Here is a 23,996-nt window from a genome sequence, read left to right as displayed (position 1 = left end):
TCGTTTCAAGTTCATATTTCACAACAAAGATGGACAACTAAGAACACCATGATATTCATCATATTAAACACCCAATTATCATTGATTCATCCTTATTCTATCTTATAAACATGGATAAACTACAGTTACAAGTTTTGAGATCCAAAATCTCATTTTCGAAAAAGTTCGTCTATTAATCACAAAACACAGATTTTCAAGTATTTCATCAAAACAACATTTTCAAGTGTCAACAACCTTTCATAACATCCCTACATGTTAACTAATAGTGCAGAAATTAAAGCATAGCATAAACTCTTAACAAAGTTCACTTAAGGTTTTAATTTTGCTAACTTCGTCTATACTTACTTCATTTCAAAGTGAAAAAACACAAGACCTCTTTAGACTCATTACATAACGTTATTCTTTCCTAAAAACACCCCTTGATGGTTAGGATAAAGTCCCTATGCTTTGGAATAAGTTTGGAAGTAATTGGATTGAAGAAAAATGCATTTTTAAGGTTTCTGGTCTGACAAAATCGTAGCATGATTTCTCTGAATTGTAGCACCATTTTTGCCGAACCAAAAACACCCAAAACCTGGTCAAAATCGTAGCATGATTTTGTCCTGACAGACAATATCAAATTTTTCAACTTTCACGTTTTCGAGTGTAAAATTCCAGTTTTCGCACCGTTTTCAAATCCATTTTCGCCAACACGTCCCAAACACTTAGACCATTCAAACTATACTTGAAAACATGGTTTTACAATTCAAAATAACTTAATCCAACCCACCCCAAAATGACTTATTTACAAAAGTGATTAAAACGACTTTTGACACGAAAACTCAATTTTCTCCCAAACGATTTCTCATCCAAAACTTTTGATCAAAAACAGAAATTCATTCAACTTTTCTCAACACATCAACACTATCATTTTACCTCAATTATGAAGTTTAATCATATAACACAACAATTTCATAAAATTTATCATACCCACAAATTCACTTGAATTAGGAGCACGGAATTCATCATCTAAGATCACCAAAAGTCACAATTAACACAAAAGCACTTAAACCCATAATTGAAAATAGAAGATTATAGCTTAATTATGAAAAAAGAAACCATCCCCCTTACCTCTAGCTTTGAAAATCTTAACTATGGCTTCACTTTAACTCCCCCAAGTATCTAGCCTCTTCCTTTCTTCAAGCTTTCCTTCTCTCTAACCCTTTTCTCTCTCTACCTCTCAAAATATTTTGTGAAGTGAATGAATGAAAAGACCTAATTTTCTCACAAGTGTTGTGTTTATATAGTCACTTCTCAATTGAACTCCTTTTTTAATTGTCATAATGGGCTTAACATTCTTACCAACTAATTCTCAAAAGTTACTACTCACTTAAACCACCAAAATACCGAATAATTACCGTCTATAAATAATTACCCCAACTCACTAGTTACTTAGTAATAATAATCATTCTCACAAAAATCCCAAAAATAACCTTCTTGATAAAATAGTCATTTTTATCAAGAAGGTTATTTTTTTTCATTACGACTAGATTCTCATTTTTATTTTCCTTTTTTTGGTACAGGTTTTCAATTTCATCAAAAAAATAATGGTAATCCACATCAATCTTCTCGTTTTAACCTTTGCAATTATCTGCATTGATTCAATCACGTTTGCTGCACTTGCAGATTCAACAAATTCAGGAGATTGATTCTACACGGTATTAAAAATAAGAACGAAACTTTGAGTTCTAAAATTGAAGGCTAAAGATAGCAAATGTTGCAAAGACATGAGCATGAGCCACATGGTATTATTTGTGAATGATATTGGCTTAAGTTGTGATCCAAGCCCAAGATTCTGAATTGAATTGACCCAAATGATGGTCCAAGCCCAATATTGTGATTGGTATAACCACTTATGTAAAAGACACATGTCCATGGTGCATGTAAGACAAGTTGCATTTCCCATGTAATGCAAAATGGTATATAGGATAGTTGCATGCATTGACAAGTTGCAAGATGCATGAGATGCAAGTAACATATTGCACAATTCGTGCATTGCATGGAAGACACATGGCTTGTTGCATGTAAGGAACTATGGATTACCTCTCTTATAAATAACAAGCTCATTTGCACCATTTTTATCATCCCATCAAGTTGTAACCCAACAACAAGAATTAGAGCTTGTTAAGAGTAAGAGAAAAAAATACAGAAAGGAAATATAGTGTCTTTCGTATGGTTTCTCCAAGTGCTAGTATCTCATATTTCAAGACCTCTTTAAATACAAGGAGAGACAAATTACCCTCTCTCTTGAAATATGAGATACTAGCACTTGGAGAAACCATACAAAAGACACTATATATTTCCTTTCTGTATTTTTTTCTCTTACTCTCAACAAGCTCTAATTCTTGTTGTTGTGTTACAACTTGATGGGATGATAAAAATGGTGCAAATGAGCTTGCTATTTATAAGAGAGGTAATCCATAGTTCCTTACATGCAACAAGCCATGTGTCTTCCATGCAATGCACGAAGTGTGCAATATGTTACTTGCATCTCATGCATCTTGCAACTTGTCAATGCATGCAACTATCCTATATACCACTTTGCATTACATGAGAAATGCAACTTGTCTTACATGCACCATGGACATGTGTATTTTACATAAGTGGTTATACCAATCACAATATTGGGCTTGGACCATCATTTGGGTCAATTTAATTTAGAATCTTGGGCTTGGATCACAACTTAAGCCAATATCATTCACAAATAATACCATGTGGCTCATGCTCATGTCTTTGCAACATTTATTATCTTTAGCCTTCAATTTTAGAACTCAAAGTTTCGTTCTTATTTTTAATACCGTGTAGAATCAATCTCCTGAGTTTGTTGAATCTGCAAGTGCAGCAAACGTGATTGAATCAATGCAGATAATTGCAAAGGTTAAAACGAGAAGATTGATGTAGATTACCATTATTTTTTTTTTGATGAAATTGAAAACCTATACCAAAAAAAGGGAAATAAAAATAAGAATCGCGTCGTAATGAAAAAAAAAATATTTTGATGATGAATACATCAATGATGTTAGATCCAATAATTTTACTCGTTATTTTTTTAAAATAACAGTTTAATTATATAAACTCAAATTAACATTAAAAATTTTGAAGAAAAATTAACCTTGTAATTAATAACGAACTTGAAGCAAAATTTGCATTAAATAGAATATAATCATACATCTTAGTGGACATGCAGAAAATGAAACGATGCAGATATATATTTATATAGTATGAATGAGATTAGCATATGTTATTGATGGATACCTTTGGTAGTTGTGATTGTGAGCTTTATGCCAATTTTATTTGATGAATATTTTCATCCCCATCATCACTTTTACCTTCATCCATTATTGCAACAATCAAACTAGATCGGCTAATCTAAGATATTAGATCGAGGATTATATCAATGGTTGTCGTCTCGTCAATCAGCTGTAAATCAAATTTAAAGGGTAAAAATTGACAAATGGAATAATTTATGGACTTGGAAAAGGAATCAAAGGAATAACCACTTTTGGATTTAAATAGGCAGTGAAATGTTGAATTGTCGATTAATAGATAGAATATTTCAGAGAACACATAAAAAGAAAAACAAATGGTATGAAGAATAGATTGGAGAAAAAAAAAGTATAAACAAGAAGCACTACAAAGAAGAATAAGAAGAAAGTAAGGAGGAAGGTATCGTGGATGCGGCGACTTTTATATGCAATGAGTAATAAAAGAGAAGATATGTCATTAGGTTTAGGTATAATGGGTTTGGGCCGATGTAACTTAGATACTACATTATCGAAGTTGCTCTACTGGCCCACTAGACCCAAGTTGCTACCCACCCCCAACCCCAAAATACCCTTGTATATAACGATCGGGACTTACATTCCGATTGGATTAGACTGTATCTTCTAACCGGGCATATTAAAGTTTTTACGTGTGAATTAAAAGTTACAAGGTCTGCAGATTGGAAGTTAGAAACATGTCATTTTTTTCGGAATCAGAAGTTGCAAACCAATTGGATCGGAAACTAAGTTCCAATCAAATCCTCCATAAGATTTCAAATATTATTTCAATGAAAAAGCCATAAACATCTTTTTCCATCAAACGTACAATTAAAGTGACAATACCACCAAAACATAATATAATGAATTAAAATTTCAACAACGCATAACAAATGCGCATTTAACACTATTGTTCCCTTGGAAGGGAACTTTTTTCATTATAACATGCAGAATTGTGCACATGTGATTTTGAGTTTGGTGTCTTTTGGTACCTGGTCGTGTGGTATATCATGTTTTGTTCTAATCAATTTGCTGCGGTACTTCATGTAATTTGAATTGATAGGAAGATACACTTTTCTTTGTTATACTTGGAATAGGTTCAGGTGGTCTTTTCCATGTTTTCTAGTTTAAGTTGTTGACAGTTTTGGTGGTTGATGTTTTTGTTGTATTATGCTTGCCATGTGATTATAATTAAAATAGATGTGAATTGTGATCTACTATTTGCACACCATGTGTTAATGCAGTTGCTAATTTATTGATGTTTACTTTTCCCAAAAAAAAACTATTATACAAGAAAAAGAATAGAATAGAGAACAATATACAAGACACGTCTTCGTTACTTGTAAATACCAAGTAACCTGAAATTATTTTATGTTATATATATCTATATACGCATGAAAAGGTGTTGTGAATAAAATGCTAAATAATGTTATGAAATCGCAAAATGTTACAATCTTATAATTAGCATGCCCTCTAAAGCAAGCTTAGTGCCAAGGATACTCGCTTAACACCAAAACCACAACTCACATTCTAAAAAAAGACTACAACCGTAAACGTAGATAACATATTTCCTTTTCATTCTAGCCCGAATCCTCTGCAGCGTACAGCCTGCTCGGTTAAATCTCGGCCGCTGAACTTGGATTGTACCTTATGCATGAATGGCTAAAAAAGGATGGAGAGCAGCAGTGAATTTAGGTTCCATTCTAGCAATTATTCTCCTCTCCGCAATCCATACTTCACACCCTGAATTCCCTTCTTGCAGAAAAAATTACAAAAAGGAAGATCGAAAAACTGCTAAAACAATTAATTGAAGTACATTATAAATGTCTTCCACTTTATTAGACGTTATTGGACGTGGTCGGTTCGGGTATCCAATTCCAAACTCTCACTTGGCCGGTTCCATCACCAGTGAAGAATATGCTACTAGGACCAGTCTGAATTGCTCCCACCTCTTGTTTCTTGAATATCTTACCTCTCTCTGCAAATCTGAACAAGAAATGAGCCAAAAAGTTAGGAAAGAGTTCACGACGGTTAGGAACCCGAGATAGTGTCATAACAAAAACTGAGTTGATAAAATAGGAAATGCCACATTATATTGTGAAGGATCAAGGATATAAATTTTATCAGTGTTGTCAATTGAGGATCATGGACTATAGTAGTTTGTTGGAATTCTACTACACTACAGTGCCAGCAACCCTATCGCTGCTATTAAAGAACACCTTGTACTAAATAGTGTAATGTAGACAAATAGCAGTTAGTTTAAATTCATCTACATGATAGCTCTGCTATAGCTGCTATTTGACAACACTAAATGGAGGAAAAAATATTTATAAACTTCAACTTTTTTGTACTGAAGAACTGCAGATTCAAATGGTAGAAGTCTAAAACTATATGCTATTTTCGCCATTAATGACTATACGCTAAACCAACCTTGTTTTGTATACGATACAAAAACAAATGAATGAAAACACAATCCATAATTATAACAAGAGCAAGAATTGGAAACCAACTACTTACGATGGAAGATCATAGAGGAGGACAATGTTATCATTGCAAGAGCATAGAAGTATGGGCTTGCCTTGTGCATCATGCATCCCACAAAGGGTGATTATACACTACAAGCAGATCATAACATCACCATAAACAACGTTAAAACTTAAAACGAGTTTGAAACACTTAAAAATGGAAAAAGGTAGATATCAATTTGTTTTTGGTATTATTGAAAACAAAATAATTATTCTAGAAAATTAGTCTCTGGAAACCTTCCCCATGAGTGAGTATAACATTAAACATAAAATATTATTCTAGAAAATTAGTCTTCAAATTGATAAGATAAATATGCAAAATTGATCTTATACTTTTGGTACTTCAACAATTTGATTTTAAATTAATGACTATTATGAGTAGAACATCTTCATCTTCATGTACACATTTTACCTTCATCTAGTGTTGCAAAAAATAAACTAAATCGGCTGATCTGGAGAGGTTGAGAAAAAACAAAGCATATGTTGGTCAAACTATTGGATCAAGAATTCTATTGACAGGCATTGTTCGTCAAACACATTGCAAGTCAAATTGGATTGGTCAAAGTTGATGTTTAGATTAATTTATGAAATCGTCAAATAAATCAAAGGATTACTTAATCGATATATAGTGATAGCTGCATTTTCCATTGTCATGCTTTGTAAAAGATTACATATTTTTCAATCCAATTTGTTTAATAGCATGTGAAAAAAGATTGTGAAGATAAGTTTTCTAAACAAGCTTTGGTTACTTTACAAGTGAATTTCTTTGATCGTTGACATTAGTAGACTTGATAAGAACCTTGATCTTAGAATTCTGATATCCCTTCAACCATTCATTTCTCTGCGTCATCGCACAAAATCAACAACTATAACACTTGCAATCATTTAAAAAAAAAATATAACACATAAAAGATCTTGTTCCAAGTTAAACTTATTTTGTTGTTACATTTTTTATCAACAAAACCTAAACTCATACTCGGATAGATCTAAAGGCATCATCAGAGTGATAGAAGACAGAAACCAAGGGTTTATTCTATTCCTTATTCAGATTTCTCTGCTTCCTGAGATCCGCCATCCAGCTTCCTTTCCTCCGCTTGTTGTCAAAGCTTCTCTTCATTCTTTAAATCTCCATCAATAGTGTTGGATTTCCCCTCAGTGTTTTCTATGTCAGCTGATGTTTTGCCCTGTTTCTTATGGGGCTCACTTTCATGCTCTACTAGAGGAGCTGACTTGGCCTTCTCAATGATTCTTGCTGATCTTCTTGGAGTCTCGCCGTTTCCCCAATCAAATTCTGAGATCTTTGGGCCACCGTTTTCCTTCAAAAACTTCTCCATATGCCTCCTGGTATGGATTTTCTCTCCTGTTGGAGCAGTAAAGACAATCTCATTCTTTGTCGGGGTACCAGACTTTGGAAAGAAGACCTGCAAAGGAAATATAATTTACCAATACTTATGTAATAACATGCAACAAAACAACAACTATAACACATACAATATCTTGTTCCAGGTTATTAACAAGCAGTTCCTAATGTGAAAAATGAATCTCTCTATTCTAACATCATCACAGTACATTATAAGTATTTGATACTCATGTTGTTAAAAGATAAAAACAAGAATTATGCCTTATGATTGAAAATGTTTCTTCCTCTTCTATTAATCAAAAACTTATTTTGTTGTTGCATTTTAAAGCATTTTAGTGCCTAGTTAAACACCATAGGCTGTTATAAGCTAGCAGTTTTATTGTTAGCTTCAGTAAGAGAGTTGCAACAGGCATGTCACTACAATAACCGTGTTCAGTCTGAACTGTGAAGTCATTTCAATCCATGGCTCATAATGACCAATAAACACAAAAATTGCCACATATGGAATGTATACAAAACCATTTCAAATATAAAACTGCAGTAGTAGAGAATACATAGACAACATCATTCAGTAGGACAACCAACTGTTCGTCTCAGGAAAAAAAGTAAACAATACTTCTCATGCAAATCTAACATAGATGCACAAGATCAGAAAATGTAAGAATTTTATTTTTCTTCTTTTATATATATATATATATATATATATATATATATACATATGCTAATTTACATTTACCCAAAAACACTAAGGTATAAGTAAGCAAGCTACACCCACTTGGTTTTGACCAAAACACCACTTTGTCCTTATTCAAACCAATTTAAAAAAGAAGGGTAGTTTTGTAAGTTTCATTAAATTAGTTAAGAAAATATTTATTATTAAAACATTCTTTATGGTGTAAAAACGTTGGCAAACTGTTCCTTCTTTTTTTGTTCCATGCTCTGTTATTTATTCTTCTTTCTCAAGTACACTATTTTTTTTTCACACTATTTGCACTGTGATTTCAAAAAAAAAAATATAATTTGATGATCAATAAATTAAAATAATAATATTGTCCTCATGGCAAAAAAAATATATAATTTGATGATCAATAAATCAACGATGTTAGATCCAATAATTTTACTCGTAAATATTTTTTTAAAATAACAATTTAATTCTATAAACTAAAATCAACCTTATAATTGATAGTGAACTTAAAGCAAAATAAGAATTAAAGGGTATATAATCATGCATCCTTAATAGACATCCAAAAAATTAAACGATGTAGATATATTCATACAGTATGAATGAGATTAACTTATAATATTGATGGATACCTTTTGGTATTTCGTCGATTTGATTGTGAGATTTATGCCAATTTGATTTGATGAATATTTTCTTCCTCATCTGCGCATTTACCTTCATCCATTACTGCAACAATCAAACTAGATCGGCTAATCTGATCAGTTTGATAAGAAAATAAACGTGTAGTGGATCTGGTCAAATATTAGATCTAGGATTCTATCAGTGATTGTTGTTGTTAATTAGTTGTAAATCGGGGACAAATTGACAACTAGATTAATATTTTATGGACTTGGCAGGGGAATCAAAGGATTAACCACTTGTGGACTTAAAAGGCAGTGAAATATTGAAAAGTTGATTAATAGATAGAGTATTTCAGAGGACTCATGAAAAGAAAAACAAATGGTATGAAGAATTACGAAAGATACTGGAGAACAAAAACAAAGTATAAATAAGAAGAAGTACAACAAAGAAGAAATTAAGGATGAAGATATTGTGGATGCGGCCACTTTTATATGCAATGAGTAAAAGAGAAGATGTGTCATTAGGTTTAGAGATAATAGTTTTGGGCCTATGTAGGTTAGATACTACATCAAGGAAATTGCTCTATTGGCCCAATAGACCCTAGTTTCTCATTCTCAACCCCCTAACTACCTTTTTTATAAGGCAATAGCACAATGACATAAAAAAGGAATTGAAGACAGTCCAACGAAGTTGGGATGTCTTTACTTTCTGATTGGATCAAACCATATCTTTTAATCGGCCAAAGTAAAGTGATGTTTTTTCGTGTGAATTGGAAGTTACAAGGTTCAAATTGTTCGCAATAGATCAGAAGTCAGAAATAGGTCATTTTTTCCCAATCAAAAGTTACAAATTAATTGGATCATAAACTAAGTTCCAATTAAATCCTTTATCGGATTTAAAACATTTTTTCAAAGAAAAGCAACATAAAATAACTATAAACATTTTCCATCAAACGTACATATATAGATAAAACACAATTAAAATTACAAAACATGTAAGTTAAATGGACAATACCTAAAAGCATAATAGAATAAAATAAAATTTCAACAACTTTGTTTGAACCATTGTGCATTAAATACTTGTTTCATTGCGAGGGGACCTTCTTTTCAACAACGTAGTTCATGTAATATCAATTGATAGGAAGATATGTTTTTCTTTGTTATACTTGGAATAGGTTCCAAGTTTTGTGGTTTAAGTTGTTGGCAGTTTTGGTAGTTGATGTTTTTGTTGTATGGTGATTGCTTTGATTCTTTGTAATCTATTTGATCTACTCTTTACATACCTTGTGCTTAATGTAATTGCTAATTTAATATTGTTTACATTATAAGAAAAAAATTAGAATAAAGAACAATATACAAGAAACATCATTGTTACTTGTAAATACCAAGAAACCTGAAATTATATATATATATATATATAGACACACACGCGCGCGCGCATGAAAAAGTGTTGTGACTAAAATGCTAAACAATGTAGTGAATTTGCAAAATGTTACAATCTTATAATTAGTATGTACAATGGTGTGAACTCAGTCTGTTGTAATTGAGACTAATTTTGAAAGACTCAAATCTCTTCTACCAACTTATGGGAGCCTATTTTAGATCGTACAAGTATTTGGTCAACCTGCAAACCAAGTTTTATTTTACTTGTTCTTTAAATTCTTTCAGTTAGAGCATATGAAAACACTCTTTACATCTAGCTATTGAAGATGTAAATCCAATGCAACACACATTGCCAACATTATCTGTATAAATATCTCATTAAAGTCAACACCTTCTTTCTAAGCACATCATTTTACCACTACTCTTGCACAATATTGTTCCACTTAATCATTCCTATCACGTTTGATCTTGTATATCCATTTGTTTCCAAGGTCTTTTTGACCATCTGGAAGGTCAGTAAGCTCCCATGTCTTATTTCTATGTAGGGCCTCCGTTTATTCATGCATTATTGTCATCTCTTTAGAAGAATCTAAATTGTTCAACGACTCTTGAAAATTTGAAGGTTCACCTTCATCCGTTAGATGACAATATGCATTATGGATCTTCCTTACATAGTTTGACTATCAAGATGGTTTCTCTGTCTGACATGTTGATCAACATACACCACCATTGACCTCATTCAGTTCTTGCTCATCGTGCTCTGATTCAGCTTCAGAAGAATCACTTTCCTTGAATTATTCTTCCATATGCACTATAGTACTCTCTTTGAAAGTGTTGTCTTTTGTATGCTCACTCTGCAACTCATTTTCTACAAGGACTACATCCCTGCTAACAATAACCTTGCGGGTAGTGGGATCCCACAGGTGATAATCCTTAACATGGTCAGCATAACCCAATAAGATACATTTTCCTGGACTCTGGGTCCAACTTTGCTCTTTCTTGTAAGTTGTACATCACGTACATAGGACAACAAACACAAGTAGAGAAGAATAATCCACTAGATTTCATATCCATATCTCCATCAGTGTCTTCAAATCAATTTTTGTTGATAGTGATTGATTTATTACATAACATGCGGTTTTAACTGCTTCTTCCCAATAATATTTAGCCATTCCTGCTATTTTAGCTCTTGTTCTTTCTAGGAGAGGTTTATTCGTCTGCTCTGCTACATGATAACATGTAAAATGCATTACTATTTTAGCTCGACTTATACATGCTTTGATCTCGGTTTTATAATTTTTTGCAATGTTATGCTGGTATTGTGTATCTATTTCAGGTATTTATCGATTAAAGGTCCCTGCTCGTCAAAATGATGAAAAAACAGTGAAAAAAGGAAGAAAACTCAAAGTCACCATAAAGTCAACAAATTACATGAGAAAGTCAACACCAGGCATGACGGCCATCATGACCCATGATCGGCAGACCTTCACCCCCTATGACACCCGTCATGGCGTCAGATTGAAAAGTTCTTCCCACTTTCAGAAGAAGTTGCCTCCACTTCCTACATTTTCTCCACCACTTGGGACATGATCTGAGAGCACTTCAGAGAAGATTTTTCCCTATAAATAGACCTTCAAGAATCAGTTTTTTTGGAACCAAGCTTTTTAGAGAGAAATTAAGTGATATTGAGAAACAATTTCTTCTTTATTCTTGGGATTGTATTCTTCTTCAAGAATTGCACTGGTGTGACATCATCAAAGTGAATAATATTAGCTACATTGTTGTTTGTAATGTTGATGTTAAGTTGAACACACAAATCTAGAAAATTCTAAAGTAGAAGTTCAGCACACTCATTTTCTGCTATGTTGAAATCATAAGTTGTGAGTTGAGAAAATTTCGTATTCAGGGTGTTGATATGATATGTTATGTGTAACAGCCAAATTTTTGCTAGATTTAATTTAATTGTTTTTATATGTGTTTATACGTGCTCATATGTGATTAATTGCCTCTGTGTGTGTATGTTTGGTTGGGATTGTTAAAATTCGGTGTTAGAAGGGTGATTTGGTCATTTTGGACCCAGGGGTAGTTTGGTAATTTTGTGAGTAAGGGTAATTTAGTATTTTGGTGAGTTATTTTTAATGCTTAGATGAGAGCCATTATTATCTTACCAAGTTACTAGTGTAGTAATTAGTTGTGAGTCGGTGACTGAGCGTTATTAATATTTTACCGTTAAGAGAGTAGAAACATTTTTACGATTGGTTTAGTAAATGGGTTAAGTCGATTAAGACATTAAGGGTTAAGCCCAATTGTGTAGAGCCTATATAAACTCTAGTCTTTAGAGAAAATAGGGTTACACAAATCATTTTACAAATTTTGAGAGAGGTAGAGAGAGAAGGAGCCGGAAGAGAAGAAAAGGGTTTTGAAGAGGAAGAGCTAGGAGAGCTAGAGGAGGGTAGATATTCTAGGAATTGGAGCTAAAGTGAAGCACTAGCTTAGATTTGTGAAGAATTAAGGTAAGGGAGTTAGATTTCAATCATAATCTCTTAGTTATAGCTTCTACCCTAATTCTATACATAAGTGCTTATTTGTATAATTGATTATTGTGGAATTAATTGGTGAAATTCGTGCTTATGTTTTGATGCAATGTTTGGGTATGTGAATTTGATGTTAATTAAGTTGTTGATGATGAAATTACATGCTGAAGATGTGTATAGATGTATGCTTTGTGTTTTCACTCAAAATTGATGAAATGAGATGTTGTTGTTGATGAATTCACTTCTGATAGTTGTTGTTGTTGTTGTGAGATGTCGTTGTTGATGATTGAAACCTTGGGTAATCATAATCTTTGAGCTTGCTATGAATTTGTGTTGTTCTTGAAGATTTTCATGAAAATGGGTCAACTGGTGAATTTTGTTGAAAGGATGTTTTGGTTCAAATTTTATATGGATTTGAGTGTATTTTCATGATTAGAAACGTTTAAACAAACCTTGGGATCAAATTTGGGCATTGGGAAGTCAAAATTGGGATTTTGGGGTGAAAAATGGGTTTTTCCCGAAGCAGAACTGTCACAACTCGCCACAGCAAGTTGGAGGCAAGTTAGAGTTGAGCGGGAGGTGCTCCCTGTGTGTCTACTTGCCATGGCGAGTGATTCACTCGCTTGGGCGAGCTGCATAGTGACAGCATCCCCTGTTTCTCGTTCTTGCGTCTTTTTCACACGTTTCTGTTTTGAATTGGCCTTTGGTGTAAACATGAAAGTTTTAGATAATTTGTTAGCTTTCCAGTGACTTTGGTTTGACTTGAAAATGATTTTTGGTTTTTGAGTTATGATGAAAATACTCCAAGGAGGTCTTAGTGAAATTTTTTGAAATTTTCGCATAACTATTTCTAAGTCAACCCAAACCTTATGGATTGTTTCCAAACTTCAAAACTTGCGTACTATGAGTTCAATTAAGGTGTTTTAGAGTATTCCACTGATGGTGTGAAGGATCTAACTTGGTTTTGTTATGTAAATGAATTGGTTTTGCAAAATGTTACCATGAGACGAACATTGTGAATTTCATGATTCCGTTTTAATTAGCCGGTGAAACGCACATGTATACTCTACTACACTTATATGTGACCTAGATGTATACTTAGTTGAGACATTGGATCTTGTTTGCTTGGTCTTGAATTATTTGTCTCAATTATTTTAAAGTTGTAAAATGATAGACGAACTTTGTCGAAAATAGTCTCTAAGTCCAAATACTTGGCAAATCTTTTGTGGATGGTTTAATATGATTATATGAAGATAAGTGAATGGTTGTTAGGTGTTGAATATGACGTTTATCATAATGTGTTGTATTTTCTCCTTTACTTGGATTGTGAGGAATTGTATGAAGTTGTTGAACTATATGATATAGTTGATGTTGATTATAGCCGTTGAATTATTATGAACATATGCATGGTCGATTGAGTCATATGTTCATGCATCATATGTCGTGTCGGATGTTATATCCATATAGCCGTTGATTATAGTCGTTGATAATGATGTTTTTGTTGCATCATGGGTGACGACCTTGAGGAGATTTGGCCCCACATGCATATATGTGTCGAGTATAGGCGCATATCATATTGGCACGAGTCTTGATTGTTGCAATTGAATGATGAATGTTGATGAAAAGTGTGTTTGATGAATACATACTTATGATAATTGGAGTTGTTGTGTGAATGTGTATATGGATGTTAATTAGTGGAGAATTGAATTGATTCATTTCTGTCAAACTGTTTATATTGATTATGATTGATGTGAAGCTAACCTCCAGTGGTTTTGACCGCCTACCTGTTTGTATGAATGGCTAGACAGAGTGCAGGAGTAGTTCGCTTTTGGTGACTGCTTGGATAGCGGGAGCTAATCTCCGTTATCATTTTTAGGAGTCTTAGATTAGGCTCTGATTAGGTCGTCGGTCTGTATGCTTTTGCTGGATTTATTTTATTATGCAGATTTTGCCCATTTGTCGAGTTTTGGAGATTTTTAGCATGGATGTATATTGATCTTATGACATGTATACTTTGGTGATGTATGATTTATTTCCGCTGCGACTGTTGAGAATTTTTATATATGCATGTTGTTGGAATTTTGTTGAAGACGTAGCGTCTATTTCTTGAATAAATGCTTTATTCGCGTGTTTTATCGCTTAAATAGAAATAGGGCGTTACAAGTTGGTATCAGAGCCGTGGTTAGTCTTGTCCGGACTAGCATTCGTTGAATTTCCTGTTTGTACACGAACGGTAATGGATTACCTTCGGTACTTGTTTTGTTGTGTTGTTGTTCTTACCTGTTGGTTGGTTTTGGTGTAGAAGTGAGATGGCTGGTGGTAGAGATGATGCGGCGATTGCATAGGCCTTGGCTTCAATGGCCCAGGTGTTGGCTCAGGCTAACGAGCAGGCGGCGGTTGGTCATCGTGATCCTGGAGAAGCTGAGGAGCGGAGGCTTGATCGTTTCTTGCGAAACAGTCCGCCAACGTTCAAGGGTAGGTATGACCCGGAGGGAGCTCAGTCATGGGTGCAAGGCATGGAGAGGATCTTCCGTGCTATGGTGACTAGTGAGGATCAGAAGGTCAGATTGGCTACTCATATGCTTGCTGAGGAGGCTGAGTATTGGTGGACGAATGCTAAGGGGAGGCTTGAGGCTAGTGGAGAGGTTGTGACTTGGGCTAGGTTCAAGAGTGAGTTTTTGAGGAAGTATTTTCCTGAGGATTTGAGGACCAAGAAGGAAGTGGAATTCTTGAACTTGAAGCAAGAGACTCGTTTTGTGGCTGAGTATGCAGCAAAGTTTAAGGAGCTTTCGAAGTTTTGTCCCTACATTAATGCTGAGGATGCGATGGTGTCCAAGTGTGTGAAATTCGAAAGTGGGCTTAGACCGGATATCTATCAGTATATGTGTATTCAGGAGATCCGAGACTTTGATACTTTGGTGCACAAGTGTCGTATGTTTGATGATGCCGAAAGGGTCAAGGTGAACCATTATAAGGCGATGAATGAGAAGAGGGGAAAAGGACATGGATTTGGGAAACCATACAACAAAGACAAAGAAAATAAGAAAGAAGTTGATGGAGGCTCTAAGCCGAATGTTGCTGAGGTAAGGTGCTACAAGTGTGGAAAATTGGGTCATTACTCCAATGATTGCAAGAAGGGAGACAGCTGCTACAAGTGTGGGAAAGCAGGTCACAAGGCGTTTGAGTGCAAGAGGGATATTACTTGTTTCAACTGTGGTGACGAGGGTCATCTTAGTACTAAGTGTACCAAGCCGAAGAAGGCGGCGGGTAAGGCGTTTGCATTGAATGCGGAGGAAGTGGAACAACCGGATAATCGCATCTGAGGTATGTGTTTTATCAATAGTACTCCTTTGATTGCAATTATTGATACTGGTGCTACTCATTCTTTTATCTCGGTTAGTTGTGTCGAGCGTTTGAATTTGGTTGTGACTCCGTTGTCGCGAGGGATGGTCATCGACACCCCGGCTAGTGGCTCGGTGACTACTTCCTTAGTGTGTGCTAAGTGTCTTGTTAATTTGAGCTTAAATTAATTATTTTTTTCAACACCAAACTAGTGTGTTTGTTACAGGGAAGAAGGTATATAAAAATCAAACTAATTTGTGGGTCCAAGTCCCACCAAGGTTTTTTCGATTTTGGTGAAAGGTTAGAAAAGCTAATCCCAGAGAAAGGAAAATAATGGGTCCATAACATGGTATCAATTACTCCCTCCGTCCCGCAATACTTGACACAGTTGACCTTATTACGCATACTAATGCATAATTTTGAGCTTAAATATCTTGAATAATATATTAGAAAAAATTATGAAAATTTGATATTTTAAAAATACTTATCGAGATAAATCTAACGACATCTTATATGATATTATTTATCTTTGTATATTAGTACAAAAATATTGTCAAAGTAAATTAGGTCAAAATTACATATTTTTAAATGGGTCATCTATTGCAGGACGGAGGGAGTATATAATAGTTGTAGGTTTATAAAATTTGGTGAAGGTGTTGGTTGCTTTTTGTTCTTAGAGCCAGCGGGACTTAACTCCCATGAGATTTTTCTTTTTTTTTTCTCATACGTGACTTAAGTCACGTTGCATACATATGGAGCGTGAGTTAAGTCACGCAGGGGGATTTTGGTCATTTACTTTGGGAATGAGCAAAACCGTTTGGGTAGAGAGCAGAATTCCACAAATAATATCATGTGGCTAATGCTCATGTCTTTGCAACAATTGCCAGCTTTAGCCTTCCATTTAGAACTCAAAGTTTCATTCTTATTTTTAATACCATGTAGAATCAATCTCCTGAATTTGTTGAATCTGCAAATGCAGCAAACATGATTGAATTAATGCAAATAATTACAAAGGTTAAAACGAGAAGATTGATGTGGATTACCATTCTTTTTTTGATAAAATTGAAAACCTCTACCAAAAAAAGGGAAATAAAAATAAGAATCTTGTCGTAATGAAAAAAAATATTTTTTTTTTATGATGAATACATCAATTATGTTAGATCCAATATTCCTTAAAAAAAAAGATGTTAGATCCAATAATTTTACTTATTATTTTTTTAAATAACAGTTTAATTCTATAAACTCCAATTAACATTAAAAATTATGAAGAAAAATTAACTTTGTAATTAATAACGAACGTGAAGCAAAATTAGAATTAAAGAGAATATAATCATACATCCTAGTGGACATGCAGAAAATGAAACGATGCAGCTATATATTCATATAGTATGAATGAGATTAACTTATATTATTGATGGATACCTTTGGTACTTCGTCGATTTGATTGTGAGATTTATGCCAATTTTATTTGATGAATTCATCCCCATCAATACTTTTACCTTCATCCATTACTGCAGCAATCAAACTAGATCAGCTAATCTAAGATATTAGATCAAGGATTCTATCAATAGTTGTCGTCATCGTCAATCAGCTGTAAATCAAATTTAAAGGGGACAAATTGACAGATAGATTAATTTATTAACTTGGAAAAGGAATAAATTGAATAACCACTTTTAGACTTAAATAGGCCGTGAAATATTGAATTGTTGATTAATAGATAAAGTGTTTCAGAGAACACATAGAAAGAAAAACAAATGGTATGAAGAATAGATTGGAGAACAAAAACAAAGTATAAACAAAAAGCGCTACAAAGAAGAATACGAAGAAATTAAGGAGGAAGGTATTGTGGATGCGGCCACTTTTATATATGCAATGAGTAACAAAAGAGAAGATATGTCATTAGGTTTAGGGATAATGGGTTTGGGCCGATGTAACGTAGATACTACATCATCGAAGTTACTCTATTGGCCCACTAGACCCAAGTTGCTACCACACCCCACCCCCAACCCCAAAATACACTTGAATATATCGATTGAGACTTACATTTCGATTGGATCAGACCGTATCTTCTAATCGGGCATATTGAACTTTTTTCGTGTGAATTAAAAGTTATAAAGTCTACAGATTGGAAGTTAGAAACATGTCTTCTTTTTTTTTCTCAATCGGAAGTTACAAACCAATTGGATCGGAAACTAAGTTCCAATCAAATCCTCCATCGGATTTCAAACATTTTTTTTCAATGAAACGCAACATCAAATAACCATAAACATCTTTTTCCATCAAACGTACAATTAAAGGGACAATACCACCAAAACATAATATAATGAATTAATTTCAACAACGCAAAACAAATGCGCATTTAACACTTGTTGCCTTGCAAGGGGACTTTTTTCATTATAACATGCAGAATTGTGCACATGTGATTTTGAGTTTGGTGTCTTTTGGTACCTGGTCGTGTGGCATATCATGTTTTGTTCTAATCAATTTGTTGTGGTACCTCATGTAATTTGAATTGATAGGAAGATACACTTTTCTTTGTTATACTTGTAATAGGTTCAGGTGGTCTTTTCCATGTTTTCTAGTTTAAGTTGTTGACAATTTTGGTGGTTGATGTTTTTGTTGTATTATGCTTGCCATGTGATTATAATTAAAATAGATGTGAATTGTGATCTACTATTTGCACACCATGTGCTTAGTAGTTTCTAATTTAATGCTATTTACTTTTCCAAAAAAAAAAAAACCTACTATACAAGAAAAAGAATAGAATAGATAACAATATACAAGACACAATTTCGTTACTTGTAAATACCAAGTAACTTGAAATTATTTTATGTTATATATATCTATATACGCATGAAAAGGTGTTGTGCATAAAATGCTATATAATGTTATGAATTCGCAAAATGTTACAATATTATAATTAGCATGCCTACTAAAGCAAGCTTAGTGCCTGGGATACTTAACACTAAAACCACAGCTCACATTCTAAAAAGACTAATCCCGTAAACATAGATTACATATTCCTTTTCGTTCTGGCCCGGATCCTCTGCAGCGTACAGCCTGCTCAGTTAAATCTCGGCCGCAGAACTTGGATTGCACCTAATGCATGAATGGCTGCAGAGGATGGACGGCTGAAGAGAATCCAGGATCCCTCCTAGCATTTATTCTCCTCTCTGCAATCCATACTTCACACTGAATTCCCTTCTTGCAGAAAAAATTACAAAAAGGAAGATCGAAAAACTGCTAAAACAATTAATTGGAGTACATTATAAATGCCTCCCACTTTAGTGCACGTTATTGGATGTGGCCGGTTCAGGTATCCAATTCCACACTCTCACTTGGCCGGTTCCATCACCAGTGAAGAATATGCTACCAGGACCAGTCTGAATTGCTCGCACCTCCTGTTTGTTGAATATCTTACCTCTCTCTGCAAATCTGAACAAGAAGTGAGCCAAAAAGTTAAGAATGACTTCACGATGGTCAGGGACCAGAGATATAAAAGACAGTGTCATAACAAAAACTTAGTTGATAAAATAGGAAATGCCACATTATATTGTGAAGGATCAATGATATAAATTTTATCAGTGTTGTCAATCGAGGATCATGGACTATAGAAGTTTGTTGAAATTCTACTACACTACAGTGCGACCAACCCTATTGCTTCTATTAAAGAACACCTTGTACTAATAGTGTATTGTGGAACGATAGCAGTTAGTTTAAATTCATCTACGCTATAGCTCTGCCATAGCTGCTATTTGACAAAACTACATGGAGGAAAAAATTATTTAAAAACTTCAACTTTTTGTACTGAAGAACTGCAGATTAAAATGGAAGAAGTCTAGATCTATAAGCCATTTTTTCCATGAATAACTTTGTACAGTAAACCAAGCTTGATTTGTATACAAAACAAATACAAATGAATGAAAACACAATCCATAATATGTAACAAGAGCAAGAATGGGAAATCAACTACTTACGATGGCAGATCATAGAGGCGAACAGTGTTATCGTTGCAAGAGCATAGAAGTATGGGCTTGCCTTGTGCATCATGCATCCCACACAGGGTGATTATACCCTACAAGCAGATCATAACATCATAAACATCATTAAAACCACGTCACCACTATAACAAATACCAATACAACATTTTGTGTAGAAGTAGCTACTGTTAAAAATATCTAAAAAACAGAATCAATGTAAAAATAAAAATCTTTCTGGTTTTTCACAAAATTCAGTAATATGAACTGCCATATTAAAAAAAAGACAATACTCATTGAAAATGATCATGCAGGGTACACATTGTAAACAGAAAATTTTCAAACATCTCATAAGGGGCAAGCAGTATTGGAGAAAAGACAGAAAATTTTCATTTCCTATTTAAAAATAATAATCTTGTGAAATAAGCTATAATACACATATATATGCATTTTGATCAGAAACTAGAGTAAAGTACTGTATATATCTTGCGATGATATGAGTTCAGTTCATTAGGTTGGTTCTTAGATCATTTAATGGAAATTTTATATGTGGAATTGATTCCCTAAAATCATGAAATACCAACATTTCTAATGGGACAAGAAACACCATACATAAGATCAACACATTCCAGGGGAAAACATAAATAAATTCATACATACATGTTCTTCAGTGTGAGTATATGTCACTTCCAGATTTCCACTTTCCGTAGCATACCACACCTGCATAAATCATAACAATCAAAACAAGGGGGAAAGAAATACAAATATATAAATACCTGCAAATAATGAAAAACAAACCTTTACTGTTTTGTCTAATGAACAAGATATAAGGAACTGATCCCAGCAAAGAACAGACATCACCACAGCCGTGTGCTCTGTCAGTGTCTGTAAACACTGCAAGGTTTCAAGGTTCCACACCTGAAAGAAACAACGGATGGAATGAATAATTAAAAAACCTAGTTCCATTTTGCTTAAAAAGAATATTAATAACGAAATGCTAATCAATGAGAGCTTACTCTGACTGTATTGTCCATTGAACCAGAATAAAGTCTATTAGCTCCAACAACTAACGAAACAACACCACGGGTATGACCTTTAAGTGATGCAGCTGGCTCGAAACAGTTGGCAGCAACATTGAATTTCCATACCAATATAGCTCCATCCTGCAAGAGAATTGAAGGTGTATTTTATTTACATTTTCGAAAACAAAATTTAAACATGCTAGAAAACAAAGTATAATTGAGTAATTAGTAAATATATTTCCTAAGATCCTAAAGGCATAAACCATAGTTTTCAATCCCAGATAGCGGCACTGGCAGCTCTAACCCCAAAACTGGAATACCAGGAGAGGATAGTGTGAGATGGAATGGCCACTATGTGAACATTTTTGACATATTATATGACATTATTTCCGCATTCAAATAGGTATATAAAAAAAACATGACTTCAAAAAATAAAAAAATACGTTGACAATGGAAGAAAAAATATTACCTGCGTACCAGCAAAGAGCATATCATTAATCACAACAAGTGCATAAACTTGTCCGACAGGGCCATCTAGACTTATCTCCATTGAATTTTGCGTGTTCCAAGCCTGAAAATCAATGAGAACAACCAAACAGGATATCAGTTACGATACTACGTCTAGCAGGAAAAATGTATCTTAACAAACATCCTTAAATAAATTAGAGTTGAAGTACTTGAAATAAGAAAATACAAATGTCTATTTGCTCTTCTTACCTTAACAAAATTGGGTATGCCAACAAAAAGCCAGGGACCTTCACTGATCATACAACCTACTTCACCGCCAAGATTGATCACAGCTATACACTGCACATTATCATAAAACACAACAATTTAGTTCTTTGGCTTAATCTCAAAAGGAAACATGAAAGTTATAACAAAATGCAATGTTCACTGTTGAATTTGAAATAGAAAACAGATAGAAAGGAAAAGTAATGTTAACAAAAATTGCCAATAGAAAGAAATTGTAACAACCTGTCCAGACTGGCAGTCCCAAACCCTTACAGTCTCATCATTACTTCCAGTATAAAGCTTATCCGAACCAGAGGGCATAGCAATTCCACTTACAACCTGTTCATTCAACGAAACCAAAACTCATCCCATCAACTCATTACCCAAAAAAGCACTCATATAGGGGCTATTTTGAATGAATTATTTGAGCTTATCTACTGGCATAAGTTTTGATACACTGTTTAGAAGAACTTATGAAAATAGCTTATGCCATTGTTCATTATTAGCTATTCTCAACTTAATTTCATAAGTGCTCTGAGATGTCTTATGTAAACAGCATATAACTTTTACAAAAAACTTAATTTCACCTTTTGCTATAAAAAAAGCTTATACATAAATGCTTATCATGATAAGAAATTGTGATATAAGATGCAAATAAGTTGTTTATCCAAACAGGGCCATAGTATATTAATAACTTAAATAACAATACTTTTCATTAAAATAAAACTTCAAATTTTTACACTTCAACCAATGCCATTACTTATTAACATTTGCCTCTCTAACACTTGACAATTGATCATATGCATATAAACATATCCTAACCCCCATTCAAAACATAACCAAAATTATAATTATAATATGTAATATATAAATACATATAAGTACATTTGATGTTTGTGTGTGTGTCTTTGTTTATTAAGAAATTCAATGATAAACAAGTTGCATTCATCGGTTTCACATTATCTAGACAGGATTCTAAACTACGATTACATAATAATTCTATAACATATCAGGTTATCCACCATTCAAAACCATAATTCAAATTATAAACATGAAATTCAAATCATATGTCATATGTTATACTCGATGATAACAATGTTGGCATCCATAGGTTTCATTATCAAGATTATAAACTACAATAACAAATTTCTACAAAATTAATAAACTAAAACTAGTTTCAATTTACCTTCTTATGTCCTTCAAGCTGAGTCAACAAAGAAAACCCATCACCAACATTCCAAGAGTGAAGAAACTTACACCTATCTCCATAACTACAATTCCCTTGAATCCAATAAGTACAAACTCTTTCAACATTCACAACAACTCCTCTACCACCACCACCACCTACACCACCCCGTCCCCCACCGCGACCACGTCCGCCACTTCTCCCCGGCCCCCACGAATTAAAACTCGATCCACCTCGCCGATTACCAGAAAAACCCGAATTATCAGCATAAGCCCGTTTAGAAGGAGCACCATTCCCATTAGAAGTAGGCAATTCACTATGCAGAAAAGGACATGGATAACGATTACACTTTCCTGCTTGCCATTGGAAACACACTTTCTGATTCTTTGAATCACCACCGTTGGACCCACCAAGACGATTGTAAACACGCTTATTACCACCGTCGAAATCCATAGAAACAAAAAATCGACTTTTCCCTCAAAAATTCGATTTTTTCTTCAAATTGGAATCTGAATCGGAGAATTCACGTTGTAAAGACACTATCTTTGCTTTCAATTTGAAGAAATTAGGGCTTGAGAAGTTGAATTGGAATTTCGAGAGACTGAAATTCGTGAAAACCCTAATTGAATTGAAATTGGTGAAAACCCTAATTGAATTGAAATTTGTGGAAACCCTAATTAGGGTTTGAATTGGAGAATGAAGAAAAATGAAACCCTAATTTTTGAGATGAAGCTTTTTGATTTTGATTATGTAGTGAGAGATTTGGAAGTGTTGTGTAAGTGTTTGATGGTTAGGGAAAGCGTAAGATTAACGACAGTATTGGAAATTACAATTATAACCTTACTCTTATTTATACTGTCGCTTTTTTTTTTTTTTTAATTTTAATTTTTGGACAAAACATTATATTAGGGTTAGAATTTTACCGTTGTGTTTGAGCTAATTTTTATCTAAATTTTTGTAGAAAATCTTATTGGAACTTTATATTTACGCAACCTTTATTTATTTTTTATACAAGAATGCTTATGGTTATTACCCATCCTTTATAGAAACTTTAAATGTTTGTAAAAAAAAAATAAAACTCTAAAAGGATAGGCATAACCTTTTTTTTTTGGTAGATAGACGAAATGACAAAGCCATTGTAAACTCACACACATAAGTGGAGGTACCGGGGTTCGAACCCCGATTATGCCATCCGACCTAACAATTTCGGCATTTTGTCAATTGAATTAGGACTTCTAGATAGGCATAACCTATTTTACTAGGGGATAATAAAAATTCATATGCAACGATTTTGATGTAATCTTTGCATCAATCTGCATCCACTCTAAGTTCAT

General features: G+C 33.8%; 1 protein-coding gene across 3 annotated transcripts; it reads right to left on the bottom strand.

Moving 5' to 3' along the window:
- Positions 1 to 4,635: 4,635 nt before the first annotated feature.
- Positions 4,636 to 23,439, bottom strand: LOC146916480 (zinc finger CCCH domain-containing protein 48-like). 3 transcript variants are annotated; one of them, XM_085718573.1, is made up of 10 exons: positions 22,663 to 23,439; positions 21,720 to 21,815; positions 21,462 to 21,551; positions 21,214 to 21,315; positions 20,739 to 20,885; positions 20,521 to 20,640; positions 20,383 to 20,442; positions 19,723 to 19,820; positions 19,011 to 19,180; positions 18,536 to 18,918 (listed from the first exon to the last, which is right to left on the bottom strand). In XM_085718573.1, exons 1-9 carry the CDS (start codon positions 23,113 to 23,115, stop codon positions 19,030 to 19,032), a joined length of 1,317 nt encoding a protein of 438 aa, XP_085574699.1. In that variant the 5' UTR covers positions 23,116 to 23,439; the 3' UTR covers positions 18,536 to 18,918; positions 19,011 to 19,029. The 3 variants fall into 3 exon arrangements, with proteins under 3 accessions (XP_085574700.1, XP_085574699.1, XP_085574698.1); XM_085718574.1 differs by lacking the exons at positions 18,536 to 18,918; positions 19,011 to 19,180; positions 19,723 to 19,820 and adding exons at positions 4,636 to 5,285; positions 5,817 to 5,914; XM_085718572.1 differs by having other exon boundaries at positions 18,536 to 19,180.
- Between the last annotated feature and the right edge of the window lie 557 nt (positions 23,440 to 23,996).

This window comes from Medicago sativa, chromosome 6, assembly GCF_051527215.1.
Source record: "Medicago sativa cultivar Bolivia chromosome 6, Bolivia_mono, whole genome shotgun sequence".
NCBI lineage: Eukaryota > Viridiplantae > Streptophyta > Magnoliopsida > Fabales > Fabaceae > Medicago > Medicago sativa.
The sequence above is the reverse complement of the archived record's forward strand: the minus strand, read 5'-3'. Positions and strand labels throughout refer to the sequence as shown.

Excerpts from the sequence above, each read along its gene's own strand:
- LOC146916480 (XM_085718572.1), bottom strand. The coding sequence starts at position 23,115 with ATGGATTTCGACGGTGGTAATAAGCGTGTTTACAATCGTCTTGGTGGG. Across the intron at positions 21,816-22,662 it reads AGCTTGAAGGACATAAGAAG|GTTGTAAGTGGAATTGCTAT; the intron begins GTAAATTGAAAC and ends TTGAATGAACAG. Across the intron at positions 21,316-21,461 it reads GCATACCCAATTTTGTTAAG|GCTTGGAACACGCAAAATTC; the intron begins GTAAGAAGAGCA and ends ATTGATTTTCAG.